Below are 17,522 nucleotides of genomic sequence, written 5' to 3' on the forward strand. Positions count from 1 at the left end.
AGAAAATGGACAACGTGGAAGAAATGGACAAATTCTTAGAAAAGTACAACTTTCCAAAACTGGACCAGGAAGAAATAGAAAATCTTAACAGACCCATCACAAGCACAGAAATTGAAACTGTAATCAGAAATCTTCCATCAAACAAAAGCCCAGGTCCAGACAGCTTCACAGCTGAATTCTACCAAAAATTTAGAGAAGAGCTAACACCTATCCTACTCAAACTCTTCCAGAAAATTGCAGAGGAAGGTAAACTTCCAAACTCATTCTATGAGGCCACCATCACCCTAATACCAAAACCTGACAAAGATCCCACAAAAAAAGAAAACTACAGGCCAATATCACTGATGAACATAGATGCAAAAATCCTTAACAAAATTCTAGCAATCAGAATCCAACAACACATTAAAAAGATCATACACCATGACCAAGAGGGCTTTATCCCAGGGATGCAAGGATTCTTCAATATCTGCAAATCAATCAATGTAATACACCACATTAACAAATTGAAAAATAAAAACCATATGATTATCTCAATAGATGCAGAGAAAGCCTTTGACAAAATTCAACATCCATTTATGATAAAAACTCTCCAGAAAGCAGGAATAGAAGGAACATACCACAACATAATAAAAGCTATATATGACAAACCCACAGCAAACATTATCCTCAATGGTGAAAAATTGAAAGCGTTTCCTTTAAAGTCAGGAACAAGACAAGGGTGCCCACTTTCACCATTACTATTCAACATAGTTTTGGAAGTTTTGGCCACAGCAATCAGAGCAGAAAAAGAAATAAAAGGAATCCAAATTGGAAAAGAAGTAAAACTCTCACTGTTTGCAGATGACATGATCCTCTACATAGAAAACCCTAAAGACTCCACCAGAAAATTACTAGAACTAATCAATGATTATAGTAAAGTTGCAGGATATAAAATCAACACACAAAAATCCCTTGCATTCCTATACACTAATAATGAGAAAACAGAAAGAGAAATTAAGGAAACAATTCCATTCACCATTGCAACGGAAAGAATAAAATATATCTACCTAAAGAAACTAAAGACCTATACATAGAAAACTATAAAACACTGGTGAAAGAAATCAAAGAGGACACTAATAGATGGAGAAATATACCATGTTCATGGATTGGAAGAATCAATACAGTGAAAATGAGTATACTACCCAAAGCAATTTATAGATTCAATGCAATCCCTATCAGGCTACCAACAGTATTCTTCACAGAGCTAGAACAAATAATTTCACAATTTATATGGAAATACAAAAAACCTCGAATAGCCAAAGCTATCTTGAGAAAGAAGAATGGAACTGGAGGAATCAACCTACCTGACTTCAGGCTCTACTACAAAGCCACAGTCATCAGGACAGTATGGTACTGGCACAAAGACAGAAATATAGATCAATGGAACAAAATAGAAAGCCCACAGAATTTTCCACAGTTTATTGTGATCCACACACTCAAAGGCTTTGGCATAGTCAATAAAGCAGAAATAGATGTTTTTCTGGAACTCTCTTGCTTTTTCCATGATCCAGCAGATGTTGGCAATTTGATCTCTGGTTCCTCTGCCTTTTCTAAAACCAGCTTGACCATCTGGAAGTTCACGGTTCACATATTGCTGAAGCCTGGCTTGGAGAATTTTGAGCATTACTTTACTAGCGTGTGAGATGAGTGCAATTGTGTGGTAGTTTGAGCATTCTTTGGCATTGCCTTTCTTTGGGATTGGAATGAAAACTGACCTTTTCCAGTCCTGTGGCCACTGCTGAGAAATAGATTTAAGGGCCTAGATCTGATAGATAGAGTGCCTGATGAGCTATGGAATGAGGTTCGTGACATTGTACAGGACACAGGGATCAAGACCATCCCCATGGAAAAGAAATGCAAAAAAGCAAAATGGCTGTCTGGGGAGGCCTTACAAATAGCTGTGAAAAGAAGAGAAGCAAAAAGCAAAGGAGAAAAGGAAAGATATAAACATCTGAATTCAGAGTTCCAAAGAATAGCAAGAAGAGATAAGAAAGCCTTCTTCAGCGATCAATGCAAAGAAATAGAGGAAAACAACAGAATGGGAAAGACTAGAGATCTCTTCAAGAAAATCAGAGATGGGCTCGATAAAGGACAGAAATGGTATGGACCTAACAGAAGCAGAAGATATTAAGAAGAGATGGCAAGAATACACAGAAGAACAGTACAAAAAAGATCTTCACGACCCAGATAATCACGATGGTGTGATCATTGACCTAGAGCCAGACATCCTGGAATATGAAGTCAAGTGGGCCTTAGAAAGCATCACTACGAACAAACCTAGTGGAGGTGATAGAATTCCAGTTGAGCTATTCCAAAACAGAGTATACCAGTCAGCTATTGCTATGTAACAAAATAATCACAAAATTCTCAAGGTACGTATTTGTCATTCATGCATCTGTTGGTTGACTGGAGTTGTGCTGGAGCTCAACTAGCACAACTCCTAGTTGTGGCTTGGGGTCAAGTCTGTTTGACGTGTCTCTCATCCTCCTTGGGTCAGCAAACCACTGGATCCTGTACTTCTTATGGCACATAAGCACAAGAAAGCAAGCCCAATCACCCAAGGACATTACAAGCTTCTGCTTATGTCATATCTGCTAAAATTCCATTGGCCAAAGCAGGGCATATGACCGTGTCCAAATTCCTGGGCCAGGGAAGCACGTGCCCTCTAACACTTGGTCACTTTACTTTGTATGCCCTAGCCAACTTCCTGGTCTTCCTGGAACAAGCCAATCATACTCTCCCCTCAGAGTCTCTGCATTTCCTATTCTCTCTGTCTGCACTCTTCCTTCAATTAGCTACATGGCTGTAAGTCTTCTTTCTAATAACTACTTTAAGTCCCTAACACTTTAGCTCACCTGCCCCTTATTAATGAGGACTTCTTAGACTCCTCTTGCTGCAGAGTCTTCCTCACTGCCCTTCCCTGGCCCTCTTTTCTGAGGCCTGTATTCCTCTATAAGAATGTCTCCATGGAGACCAAGCTTTTTAGTTGTGTATTGCTATAATCTCAGTACTCAGAACCCAGGGTCCCCAACCTCCAGGATCTCATGCCTGATGATCTGAGGTGGAGCTGATGTAATAAGACTAGAAATAAAGTGCACAACAAATGTAATGTGCTTGAATCATGTAGAAACCATCGCCCCCACCCTGGTCTGTGGAAAAATTGTCCTCCATGAAATCGGTTGCTGGTGCCAAAAAGGTTGGTGACTGCTGCTCAGAGCAGTTGCCTGCCACATAGTTGGCTTTTGAGAAACATTTGAATTTATAAATAAATCTGTTTTGAATTTTTTTTAACATTTAAAATCTGACTCAGTGTTGAATAGTCCAGTGGCATTCCTTTAATTTCAGGTGTCATTCAGCTGTTTTCACTTTTCCAGTATAATCTGACAGAAAATATTAGGCTGTAAAAAACATTTTTCGGTGGTTGATTCACCTCTGCTCATGCATATATATAATTCTGATTTTGATTCTTAAAGGAGATTAGTTAAACCCAAAGGAGTTTCTGCTTACTGTGAAAATCTTAAGGACAGACTATATTTTACTTGTTTATGTTTACACCTAGGATGTAATAGGCCTTCAAAAACTGTTTCAATAGACACATTGATCACTGCCATGAAAATTTCCACTGAAACCAAGAAGCCAAGTTTACATTCCTACTCAGACACATACCTTTGAGACTCATAGATGACAGTTATGCCTGGTTGACATCATTAGGTTTATACTATTTTTTGATCCTTGAAGTAATTCAGGGAGAAGAATGTCAGTCACTTCATTGAACTGCACGTAAACCTTAATCACAGTCCAGTGGAGTTCCTAGAGCTCCAGCGTGAGGTAATTAAACTGTCAGAAATATTAACATAGCTGCTCATGAGTGTCTCTATTGGTACCGACTTATTCTGTAATGTGTACAGTCACTAAAGTTGACTTGATGCCATGAAAAATGCCTTATGTTCCCCAAATCAGCAAAATTTGTAATTGGTAATGGAACCAAGAGATGTGATCAACCCTGCAGCTGTCAGCATCCTGTTCCTTCTGGCGATCTTTCATTCATTCCATCTTTTTCAGATGATGGTAGTCTAAAAGCACAGGCAGGAAGAAACTACACATGCTGAATTTCATTCTTTGATTTTTAAAGGCATGGATATGAGCAAGTAGTTTGTGCGTGTGGATGGATAAATATTCTAACTTCCTTTTCCACCTTATGACCTGAATTCTTTAGCAATCATTTCCTGTCCTTAGTACTTCAAAGAGGTTTCCTATGGTATGTTACCAGGAGACTTACCGAATCAGAGAGGCTTTTTTCTCTCCCAGGTCCTTAGCCCTCCTTTCTAATAATGGTATACAGTCTCACATTCACCTTGCATATGATTTTATCTCAGTGGTGAGCATTGCCAATGATTCTTTCAGCTTCTGCTTTAAGAAAGAAAAGGTGAAAACTTGGTAATAAATGGAGGGTTATAATCAGAGATGAAATTCCAAGTGGCATACACCAAAGGAAATGAAAAGCATATTTAAGTCATTATATCACTGGCTCCCTTTTAAAGTCAGATGTGAACCTGAGGTTGTCCTTAAGTATGTCCATTATTGTTGATTTGCTGAAACAAGGTCTTGTTTTGAATGGAAGTGACAATGTACTGAACAAACAGAACTCAAAAACACGTTATTTTCACAGTTGGAAGATTGAATATTATGAAAAATGACTTTCAGAGACCTTCAAAGTTCAAAATAATTTTGTTTGCTCTTAAGAAATTTCTCCTTACTGCAAATGCTATTTGAGGTGTATTTCCTTGACATGAATAAAAAGTAGAGACACAGATCAACAAACACTACAAGGAGACTCCCATCCCCAGAAGACCATCCATGCCTAACCTCCTTTCCTTCCAAATCATCTTTCTCTTTTCACAGAAACAAATTCTCAAAAATTAAAAACAAGTTTTCCTTTGTAAGCCTCCAAAAACATAAGTATGAAGTAACCCCATGTAACAAAGGGGAAAGGAACATAACTTCTAGTATCTCGATACGTACAGTCCTTAAAATACCAATATTTCATTACCTTTATAGGTAACATGAAATTCTTATTTCTCCCTATTAAACTGGACTTCAAAGGTGCTTGAGTTTTGTTTGTATTTTTTTGTTAAATGTCAAAGGAAAGAGTGGAAAAAATACATCAGTGTCTTCACTCCTTACTTTCATAAAGTGAATCCAAAACATCACATTCTTCTTTTGTGTTGAAGAGACACACTGCAAGTGTGCACTAATCCTTTTTTATTACAAAGAACAGCATTTCATATTTGTTAACGGGGCATAAGCAACTTATGGCAACTTTATCTTAACTTCTAAGCAGGTACACAGTTTTCTTTTCCAAAGATAATGATGTACACAAATATCTGCATGAAATTCTTCATCCCTTGAAGGAACTGCTCCCTAATTAGTAAGCTTGAGAGGTTATTTTTATTTCTGTTATTTATGAACAAGTGGCAAAGAATTTATGATGGATTTTAAAATGCTATCATGAACCTTTTCTCTAGTCTCACTGTCTTTTTCCTAAAGTGTAATTTGCCATTATTTGTGTTTGCTTTGATTTAGGCGAGGAAGACCTTCTCAGTCCTCCCCAGGACTCAAGCACAGGGTTAGAGGAAGTGATGGAGCAACTCAACAACTCCTTCCCTAGTTCCAGAGGTAAGTGCCATGACTTGGAAGTCACTCAGACTCACCGGAAGTAGACTACTCACTGCCATACACAACTGGCATGTGTAGTTTCCATGTTAACATAAACAAGTGCTGACAGAATGCCAACTTGGGATCATTGTGAGAAGAATTTCTTTTCAAATGTGAATTTCTGACTTACAGTGTTTTCAATTCAAATAAGCTGTTTCCAGAAATAAGAATACTAACAACATTTATAAGGTGTCTTCCTTGCTTGGCACATTAGTCTGAAGAGTTAATGATGAGATAGCTTTTACTGTGGAGCAATTACTAAGTGAGATTTACAGATGAGGAAATTAATGCCTTGACAGTGCCTTTACCAGAGACATACAGCTACCACGTGATACATTAAAGTGCAGAATATGCCTAGTGTATAGTAGTGGTGGGCACTTGAGCTTCGAATCTGATGCCCTTTATGTATATTTTAAAACTGTATCTTACCCCTTCATTTAAATGTAAGTACAGTTAAATATATATGTACTAGTTTGTTATTTTTTTCACTTCCTTAGATAGAATACAATTTTCACAAAGAAAGGCATTCGTTTCTTGGACTATTTTTCTTGGTTCATTGCCCTAACATAAAACAAAGTCACTGACCCGCTCCCCCTTCAGTGAATAAAAAGAATGGCAGAGAGCATGTGGACAAGAGTCAATAATATTGTATTGCAAATCTGAAAATTGCTAAGAGTGAAAATCTTAGGAGTTCTCATTGCAAGAGAAAAACCTGTAACTTTGTATGGTGACAGATGGTACATAGACCTATTAGGGTGATCATTTCACAATGCATACAAATGTCAAATCACTAGGTTGTACACCTGATACTAATATAATGTCATATGTCAGTTATACTTCAATTAAAAAAAAAAAAAAACATAATGGTATCAGTCACCTGTGAGCAAGTAGAAGGAAATTCTAGAGAAGCCAAGGGGAGAAAGCACAAGGCTAGGTGGCCAATGATTGGCACCCCTAATGGGCAGCCAAGGAGGGAAGGGCAACAGACAATGGGGCTATTTGTTCCTCTCCATAAGGGCAATGAGGAGGGTGTTTGCAGTCCTATGTTTTTCCTATCTTTTGGTTCAGTGTCAGTTAACAATGGCCATTTCCCAGCTATTTGATGTGCGCATGAGCATTGTGCAATGCACATTAAAAACAATAACATTCTGATAGAGCGTTGCTAAGGAACTGTAAGGGGAAGCTAATTTTAAATGTCTGCACCAGCCATCTTTTCACTGCTGAGTGCCTCTGATGTGTTGATTTTAAGAGATAAAATTCTTGTGTCTTCCACCCACCTCCTTATCCCCCACCTGGCCAGCCTCTTCTCCATCCTGCCTTCACTGTCTCCCTAGATGCCCTGATTCATAACAGGAAGACTGCATGCTGGTCTGACCAAAATCAAATGCATTCACCTTTATCCTGCCTCCTGTCACTAGTGCCTACTATGCACCAGCAAAGGTGTTAGGGATGCAAAGGAGAAATGCCAAGTTCTTGCCTTCAAGGTGCTTATAGTCAGTTGGGGACACAGCCCTCCTAGACGTTCAGATCACCACACAATTAACGGGATTACTCCTATGATGGAGACATCTGCGCCATGAGAGAACCCTAGAAACACCCTTCAAGATAAACAGGAGGGCGTCAGCCTCAAGCAGAGCAAGGGTCTTCCTCAAGGTCACATAGCTCCTCATGGGCCCAGTGCTGTGGAGCCCAACTTTCACACACATTTCACTGACCCCTAGCTTTCTCTTGAAGGTCACAGACCTGCGTCTCATCCCAAGTCCTTGGCCTGAAAGCTTGTTTACTGATTCTGTGGGAAGTTAGTGGTCACCTCAGGCATTTCTTTCACATCCAAACCACTGGAGTAGATCCAAGGAGAGACTGGAGCAAGGTGCAGGGCTCTGCTTCCCCAGTGGCAGCCTTTTCATCCCCATACTAGGTCCCTGGCCGTCCTGATTATCTTAAAATGGGAGCTAGGCATCCCCCTCTTAAAGTCCTTGAGGTTAAACAGCACAGGAGTGTGAAAGATCAGAAATACACCTCCTCTGATAGGGTATTTGGCAGTCAGCCTCTGATCTTACATTCACTTGTATGATGGTAATTTACTTGCATGGAAACCTGGGAAACTCTCTTCAGGCCGCCTGGTTAGTGTTTACTAAATTAGTGCTTATGGAAGCATTTCATCCCCTGAGTGCTAATTGGACTTCTCAAATACGGCATAAGCAGGCTTTGTCTGAAACCAATTCCATTAACCAAGTTTCTACTTACTCAACAGTACACTGGTGGCCTGAGAGAATTCATTCATTGTCCTGAAGCAAACACAATCAAATCAACAAACAAACACAGAATAAGAGAGTAGATAAGGTGCTGGAAGAGCTGACTGGTCTTTCTGTGATGCGATGACCCTGACATTTTTTTGCTGTTGTTAATTCCTACCAAATTATACCTTATCATAGGCCCTTTATGATTTTGTACCCCATTGCAATGAGTAGGTTCTTTTTCCCACACTGCCAAACAGTTCTCATATACCAGCAAGTATATGCAGGAGATATGTGCTCCAGTTCAGCTCAGATTCTGACTCTTACCTACCTAGAGACAGGATCAAAGTCCACAGGTTAAGGTCTCAGTCCCACAAGACAGCCCCTCCTTTCCTCACTTCAGAATGCCAGTTTTAAGTCTGGGTTGTCCGCTGGGTTTCTGACCCACTGGCTAGACACTAGAGATTCCAACAACCCGCTCTTCGGGTCAATTAATTTGCCAGAGCAGCACACAGAACTCAGAGAAACATTTTCTTTACTAGATCATGGATATTGATAGAAAGATATAATCAGAAACAACCAGATGGAAGAGATGCATAGAGCAAGGCATGGGGAAAGGGGGTGGAGCTTCCATGCCCTCCCTGAGCTCACCACTCTCCCCACTTTGTCTCCACACATTCACCAGCCAGGAAGCTCTCCAAACCCTGTTCTTTCTGGTTTATGTGGAGGCTTCATTACATAGGTGTGACTGATTAAATCATAATTAAATTGGCCATTGGTGATTAAAGTTAACCTCCAGCCCCTCCCCTCTGGGCTCCCTAGTGGCTCAGTGGTAAAGAATCTGCTTGCAGTGCATGAGCCACAGGTTCAATTCCTGGGTTGGGAAGATCCCCTGGAGGACGGCATGGCAGCCCACTCCAGTATGCTTGCCTGGAGAATTCCATGGACAAAGGAGCCTGGCGGGCTAAAGTCCGTGGAGTTGCAAACAGTTGGACACAACTGAAGTGATTGAGCACGCAGGCATGCCCTCTTCTCTTCCTAGAGGTCAGGGGGTAGGACTCAAAGTTCCAACCTTCTCATCACTTGATTGGCTCCCCTGGCAACCAGCATCCATCCAAAAGTCACCTCAGTAGCACATAACAAAAGACACTTTGCTGCTGTTCACCACAGGAAATTCCAAGGGTTTTAAGAGTATTGTGCCTTCAAGAGGGACAAAGACTAAATATATATTTCCTGTTATATGTCACAGTATGACACCTATCTGTCCATAAATTTAAATGGATAAAATGTCTTCTCATTGTAAAAAGGCTGATGATCGATGCACTCTAAAAAGTGGTTTTTCAAGCATCTAGATCCCAGACAGGTGGGAACCAGAAGGTTGATGATGCTGACTCCTAATTACCTCACCACCAACCAATCAATGAGCTTATCACACACACAAACCCCCTCCCTCACCCTGTCTTTATAAACCTTTCCCTGAAAGCCTTAGATGAATTCAGGTCTTTTAAGCACTAGTTATCCTGGACTCCTGGCTTGGCTCCCTGCAATAAAGCAATTCTTTTCTACTTCACCCCAAAAATTAAAAATTATAAAAGTGGATTTTTGGATACTTTATTTCTAACTAAAGGCATTTTTTTTTTATTTTCAAAGAATGATAATACATACATACACATACATATGTATGTGTGTGTGTGTGTGTGTGTATATATATATATATATATATAGTAGGATTTAGTGGGACTATATTAACAATTGGTAGATACATTGATATTAAGCCAAAAATCTTGAGATTCTTAACGTCTCAGGATTACAGACTATCCCAAATTGGAAGGGCCTTGAAAGATCATTTTAGCATCTTTGATGTTCAAAACCGTGGCTTTTGATCTTTTCTGATCATTATCCATAATAAGAGAAACATATTACATCTCAGACTGGGGTAAAGATACAAGTTATTTGTGAGTGTATGTACACACATATATGTATGTACCCACTGTGTATATACCACACATATATGTATACACTCACATATACACACAAAGATCAGAAACAAGTTTCATGACAATACTTACTTTACTACATACAATTCACACTGTTTCTGTTTTATGTATTTAAAAATAAAATGCTGGTTGCAACCCACTATATTGATTTCTGATCCAGTGGTTTAAAAACACTGTTTCCTAGCAGTTGAAAACCTTCATACTGCTATCTCTGCTTCACTAATAACAAAGGAACTGGTGAATGACTCAACCAAGGGCTGGAAGCTGAAATAGTTTGTGCAGAATCAGGACTCAAACTCTAGGTTCTTTTAGTTCCACATACTGTGATCCATCAGAGAAGGCAATGGCACCCCACTCCAGTACTCTTGCCTGGAAAATCCCATGGGCAGAGGAGCCTGGTAGGCTGCAGTCCATGGGGTCGCTCAGAGTGGGACATGACTGAGCAACTTCACTTTCACTTCTCACTTTCATGCACTGGAGAAGGAAATGGCAACCCACTCTAGTGTTCTTGCCTGGAGAATCCCAGGGACAGGGGAGCCTGGTGGGCTGCTGTCTTTGGGGTCGCACAGAGTCGGACATAACTGAAGCGACTTAGCAGCAGCAGCAGCAGCACTGTGATCCATAATTGAGTACACTATTCCCTACACTTATGTTAAAGATCTGTTAAATGAAAATACAGGTACTATTATTTATTGAAAACAATCTGTGTAAGTGGATCCACGCAGTTCAGACCCATGTTGTTTAAAGGTCAACTGCAGTCTTTTATTAATAAAGAAACAAGTAAGATCCATGCATTGAAAAAATTAGAACAGACATACAAAATTAAATGTTGCATTTTCACCGGAAAAAAAAAAAATACTGCTCTAACTGATTTCAGCTTTCCTGACCCAGGTGAATATATATATATATATATTTTTTAAATGATGTTTTAAAAGTTTCACCATGGAAGTTTCTGCCAAGACCTGGCTAGTGTCTTAGAGAACACTGGATTTTTCATCTAAGTCTGCCATCCACGTTCCCATTGGTGTATCACAAAAAGTGAAGTTCATGCTTGCTACAGCTGTCTTGGACAGCTGTTTGCATAACTTAAAACAGATGTCAGACCCAAAGGTCTGACATTTAGTGGAAAAGTGCTATTAAATACCACCTCATGGTTTCCTTAACCCTGCTAGGTAATTGCCCACAGAGGAAAAGACTTTTTAGTATTATGTTTTTCATAAATATAAAACATATAAACAGGGGAGTGTGTACTTTAAAATCACAACTTTTTTTGTTACACTTTCCCACAGTTTTGACTTAGCAGTAACTCTTCAGGTATCAGCTAATCTTCACCATTCCACTAGAAGTACCTGGATACCCAAAGGAGGGAAGAGCCTCGTTCAGTTGAGCTTCAGCTTTTATCTTGATGGCCTTGCTAAACTGTTCTACGAATTAATAAAGGGAGCTGCCTGCTCCTCCGCTTAGTGATCAGGTGATAGTCAGCACTACCCTGTCCCAGAATGGCTCTAAACTGCAGGGAGTTCACACTGAGCATGTATGCGTGTTTAGCTTTGCAGTCCTATCTTTCCTGATGAATCTCTAGCTCTGGTTAGTTACTCACAACCACCAGAGGAGCTTGAGGGCCTTGGTGTATTCTAAACCCAGAATGTTAGCCAATTTGTAGTTAATCTATTTAATCTATCTATATAATCTCTCCCTGTGTGTATAAATGGAGGAGTTGAACTCTACTGTAATAAGAATCATTATCTATCATAAGATAATTTCTAAATCCCCACCATCATTCTATAGGAATGCTACCCGGTTAGAACGAACAATAAACATCATTTTAACATCAACTCTTGAAGCGATTTGTCCACACATCTCTGATCATTTAGCAGTCAAACAAAGAGCTTTTTTGATGCATGCACATTCATGAAAGAAAATGCTTCCCTAGTCAGGGTTTGTATTGGCCCCTGTAAAAATGAGGTGTCACTGTCCATATAGATTAATGATAGGATCCCAGATAAGCTCTTAGTGCAGTGACACAACTCAGGAAGTGGTCAGCACTGTTAGTCGGGTCTGTCTGCTGCCTGTATCATCTTTTACCTGCTGACATTATTTTTATCCCCAACAGCCCCATGCCATCCTCTCTCATACTCCCCCTCCGAGATAAGCCCACATAACAGTCTGTTAAATGCCTCTAAATTAGCAACCCAACAGCTCTGCAAAACCTACAATTCAAGCCTTGTCTGAGGTTCTTTCATGGAAGAACAACAGAAAGCCTACAGATGGATGGAAGCATCCTAGTCCCAAGCCCCCTTGGGGCTCCCTTCTCTTTCCTCTCGGCTTCCAGAAAGGATCCAAGCTCCTTTACATCAGAGGTCGGTGAACTGCAGTCTGTGGGCCAAATCTGGCTCACTACCTGCCTTTATAACTAAGCTGTCATCATAACACAGCCACCCCCACTCATTTACATATTGTCTACAGAGGCTTTCTCACTCCAAGGGCAGATAGTTGTGCCAGAGCTGAAGAGCTGTTCCAGAGACCATGTGACTGACAAAGCCTGAAATACTTACTATCTGGCCCTCTACAGAGCAACTTTGCCAACTCCGGCTTTACATGATTACATTGTTGTCCACTCTAGCTCATGATGTATGTACAGTCACAGATTTCAGTGCTGCAAAGCTCAGCAAAACTTTGCCTCTGGATTGATTTATACATTTATATCTGTGTTCACCAAAGACCCTGCATTTTCAATCAACTATAGCCATTTCAGTCTTCTTTTACTTGTAATGAAACAGAGATCCTTAAAAGGGACTCATTCTTCCTGAACTTTTAAAAACAGTCAGTGAACTGAGATACAGAAGCTAATAAAGACACCCAGAAATAGGAACATCCTGGGACTATGACTCTGAACAATGAATTACAGCCAATCATCTCGGGTTCCCACTGCCTGAGGAAATGCGACTTCTCCAGACCTGATCAAGCCCTTTATTTAGACTCAGGACTCCCCGACACACTTCCTCTTTCTCTTGATTCATTTCCTGACAGACAGCATACCACATTGCCAGATGGACCCCCTAACCCAAAGTCTAAGGAGACTCATTTCCAAAGAATGTGTTTTTGCAATGCAACTTTTATCTGGTACTTGATTTATTAGTAAAGATTTTTGTTTAATGACGCAACCAGTGAGCCTCTGTTTTGCCAGCATAGAAACTACTCCTGATACAAGCAGAAAACATGTGTTTTAAGTCTTTTTAAACACACAGTGGACCTCCGTTTTTTACTATGCTAATAAGCACACCAGAACCCAAAGTGACAAGGGAGGGTTTTTGAAAGAACTTAGGGATCATGTAACTTGGGGAGGTCCATTTCACAGAAAGCATGGCTTCTGAAGAGGTGCCTGAAACAATCCAAAGCATCCGCTGCACCTTCAGCAGTGACCAGTTGATCCTGAGCTCTGAATATGGCTTGGTGAAGAACTAATAAAGATCTGTAACCTTTATCATTCTAGTAACTATAATTACATTCCAGAACTAAATCACATTGCTTTCTAACAACCCTGACCTTCCTAAGGTTCTGAAGTCTTTAAAAATACACCCAAGTCAAGGACCTACTGTACAGCACAGGGAACCAGACTCAATATTTTGTAATAACTTCTATGGGAAAAGAATCAGAAAAACAGTATATGGGGACTTCCCTGGTGGTCCAGCAGTTAAGACTTAATCTTCCAATGCAGGGGGTGTGGGTTCAATCCCTGACTGGGAAACTAAGGTCTCACATGATGGGTGGCAAAAAAAAAAATAAAAAATCCAAAACATAAAAAAAGAAGCATTCATCTGCTGATGGACATCTAGGTTGCTTCCATGTCCTGGCTATTATAAACAGTGCTGCGATGAACATTGGGGTACACGTGTCTCTTTCCCTTCTGGTTTCCTCAGTGTGTATGCCCAGCAGTGGGATTGCTGGGTCATAAGGCAGTTCTATTTCCAGTTTTTTAAGGAATCTCCACACTGTTCTCCATAGTGGCTGTACTAGTTTGCATTTCCACCAACAGTGTAAGAGGGTTCCCTTTTCTCCACACCCTCTCCAGCATTTATTATTTGTAGACTTTTGGATCGCAGCCATTCTGACTGGTGTGAAATGGTACCTCATAGTGGTTTTGATTTGCATTTCTCTGATAATGAGTGATGTTGAGTTTAAAAATAAAATAAAATTAAAAAAAAAATAAATGTGTATGTTGAAGACCTAAAAAAAAAAAAAGAAGCAATATTGTAACAAATTCCATAAAAACTTTAAAAATGGTCCACATCAAAAAATTCTTAAAAAAAACTTACCCCCCAAAAAAGAATAAATAACTATATATATATATATATGTGTGTGTGTGTGTGTGTGTGTGACACACATACATACTACATACACACACATATATAGCTTCCCAGGGGGCTCAGTAGTAAAGAATCCACCTGCAGTGCAGGAGACAAAGGAGACGTGTGTTCCATCCTTGGGTCGGGAAGATCCCCTGGAGAAGGAAATGGCAGCCCACCCCGGTATTCTTGCCTGGGAAATCCCATGGACATAGGAGCCTGGCAGGTTACAGTGCATGGGGTCGCAAAGAGTCAGACACAACTTAGTGACTAAACAACCACCACAACATACATACATACGTATTCATATATATATATGAATCACTTTACTATATACATGAAACTAACACAACATTGTAAATCAACTATACTTAAATTTAAAAAATAGAAAAATAGACCCAAGTTACAAGCCAGAACCAGTTAGCAGCCCTTGGCATCCAAGCTAAAGGATAGCAAGCAAGGCCAAGTATCCAAAAACATCAAAGGACTCTTGGCCATGACCTAGTGTGGTGACCTTCCTACCTTAGTTCACCTGGCAGTTACCAAATACCCACGGTGTCAAGGTACAGTAGAGGTATCAGGGATAGAGAGGTAGGTGAGCAACATGTGGACCCACCTTCAAGGAGCTCATATAGTCTTATAGGGGAAGAGAGTTAATTCTACCACCAGACAGGATAACCATGAAGTAAAAGATTTCTTTTTCATTTTGCCAGTGGTGTCAAGGAGAATAGATGATTTATTCACGCTGGGTTTGGGCCCTCAAAGATGATGCTGTTCTCCCCTTTTCCTTTTTCCCATTGTCTGCTATGGTCCTACCACTGGAAATGCCCACAACTGCTAAGCCAGTACTTTTTTGTCTCTCTCTCTTTTCTGGTTTGAAGAGCATCGTGAATACCTTGACCATGTTTATTACATCACCATGCCTGCCATTTTTGTATCCCCAAGAAAGGGCTGAATCAGGAAAATTGGAAGGAAGGGGGAAGCAAGAGAAGGTCATACTTAGAAAACCTTTACCTGTATGCTAGAAGTTCAACCCTAGGCTTGAGTTTTGAAAGCTTTCTTCTGGATGAGTAGCTCCAGACCTCTTTGCTCTTGACAAGGAATCCTGGGTTCGTAGGTCCTTTTGGAGCCATGGCTTGCGCACTGACCATGGTTTGTTGGGGGAAGGGGCTCTGCTCTGCTTATATCTCGCTCTACATACTGGACTCCAGAGAAGATTGTTTTAGGAAATATCTCACTATTAAAGCCAAAGTTTAACAACCAGTACTTCACTTTGGGGTACCCTGGAGATAAAAAGGAGATTATGTGCCCGAGACGTGCCAGGTATGATCAGCAGTCCCTCATTTTCTGTCCAGTTATAAATACTAGCATAGCAAAACTTTCTCAGCACAGCCTGCTTTTTGAAAACACATAACCGCATGTACAGACATAGGATTCTAGAACACCAACAAGGCCAGGGGGGTCTGTGGCTGACCCTTCAGGCTCCCGGAATCTGCTGAATCACGAGGTGGAAGGTGAAGGTTCATTGCTGAATTGTGCTCCGTGGCTTGCCCATAGCGGGACTTAACTCGTCCCTGCTTTGTTTCCGTTTTCTCCAATGCCCCCAGTCCCGTCACAGACATGCTGAGCTCCTATCAGACAGAACAAGTTCTCCCGAGAGGATGGGGTCTAGGCTCTAAAAAGCAGTGTTCCACCTTGCTTTCGCAGTGCAGATTTTTGGCACTCCAAACCAACTACCGTGTATGATTTGGGTGTTGCTTGTCAAGTGGACAATGAAGAGATTCTGAGATTTTTGGCCAGTAAACTTGAGATTCTACAGTTGCCCTTGAAAACAATCTTCAGCTTGTCAGGTTTCCCTGCCAAGCCAGCTTTCATCCACTTAAACACATGAGCTCTATGGATCTTCTGAGTGATGTCTCCTGGATCATGTTATCTGTTTACACCGATTTTAAGTGTATGTAAAGGTTATTTGACTGGATGTGTCTTTTGGGTTTTTTGTTTCTGTTTTTTTTTTTTTTTCCAGAAGGGGATAAATGAATTGTCATCTCAACATTTGTTTGGTAAAAGAAGCAAATTGGTATGAAACTGTATATTTATGCATGTTTTTTTTTTTTCCTTTCTGATATCTCTGCCTCTTCCTCTCTCTATTATTAAAGGAAGAAATACCCCTGGGAAGCCAATGAGAGAGGTTAGTGAGATTCAGGCTCACAGCCATGGCTTCTGTCTGTCTCATCCCGCTTTCTATGTTTGGCGTCTGTGTAAGAATTGTGTGCGTGCACGCGCATGTGTGTATTACACGTGTCATCATGTAAGGATGGTAGTCACCTCTCCACTTGCAGCTCATGAGGAACATGCCTCAAATGTTCATAGCCATTGTCATCACCATGACAACAGGACCAGGGGTTGGGGGAACAGGACTCTCTTAAAGGGCAACCCTTCAAAGTCCCTAAGTTGGGATCCTGAAGTTCATCATCTGTTGCCATTTGCAACACAAACAAAATCTTCACAATACATTTAGCCTCGCACATAGTCGATGAGTCATAAAGCTTCCTTCCACTTCCAAGACCCTAGTGTTTTCTGCCAGTGCCCTTGGTTTTTATTCTTCTGGGATGACTTCATTTTGTTTTCATTTTCTTTTTCCTGGTTCCTACACTCTCTCTTTCCCACTTTAGCTAACATTTTTTTTTTTTTTTTGAGCACTTACTGTTTCCCAAGGACTTTTCTAAGCACTTGCCATCTTTTTCATTATGTAATCTTCACAACAAGCCTCTGAGGTAGGTACTCATATCAACCCTGTTTTAAAGATAAGGAAACTGAGTCAATAAACGGGTAAGCAGGGTGTCCAAGGTGACAGAGCCAGGATTTGAATCCAGGCAGTCTGGGTCCAGAGCCACGCTCTTAACTATGTGCTTTACTGCCACTTAGAAAACAATGTGTGAAAAGCATATGACATCTCAACTTGCCCATTAGAGGAGTTTGTTTGTTTGTTTTTAACTTGGCATCTGGAGCCAAATAGACCCACACCCAGTCAGGAATAAAAAGTGAATTTTGGAATCTAGAGGGACTTTTTTAATGCCTTTTATAGGTAGGGTACAGTGTTATCACTGAATGTGGTTTGGGGTTTAATAGTAAAAGCCACTTCTTTCTGCATACTACCTGGAATATTATCTAAACACTGAATTACCTCA

At 40.4% G+C, this 17,522-nt stretch overlaps 1 protein-coding gene across 15 annotated transcripts in view; it reads left to right on the forward strand.

Annotated features, from left to right (window-relative positions):
* DMD (dystrophin) overlaps positions 1 to 17,522 on the forward strand; it is a 2,236,915-nt gene that overhangs the window by 2,215,788 nt on the left and 3,605 nt on the right. For 10 of the 15 annotated variants that reach the window (XM_024988358.2, XM_024988360.2, XM_024988362.2 and 7 more), the window contains one exon: positions 5,623 to 5,715. In XM_024988358.2, coding sequence (XP_024844126.1) covers positions 5,623 to 5,715 — 93 coding nt within the window. The other 5 variants (XM_024988361.2, XM_024988366.2, XM_024988368.2 and 2 more) reach the window with 2 other exon arrangements.

This window comes from Bos taurus, chromosome X, assembly GCF_002263795.3.
Source record: "Bos taurus isolate L1 Dominette 01449 registration number 42190680 breed Hereford chromosome X, ARS-UCD2.0, whole genome shotgun sequence".
Lineage (NCBI taxonomy): Eukaryota > Metazoa > Chordata > Mammalia > Artiodactyla > Bovidae > Bos > Bos taurus.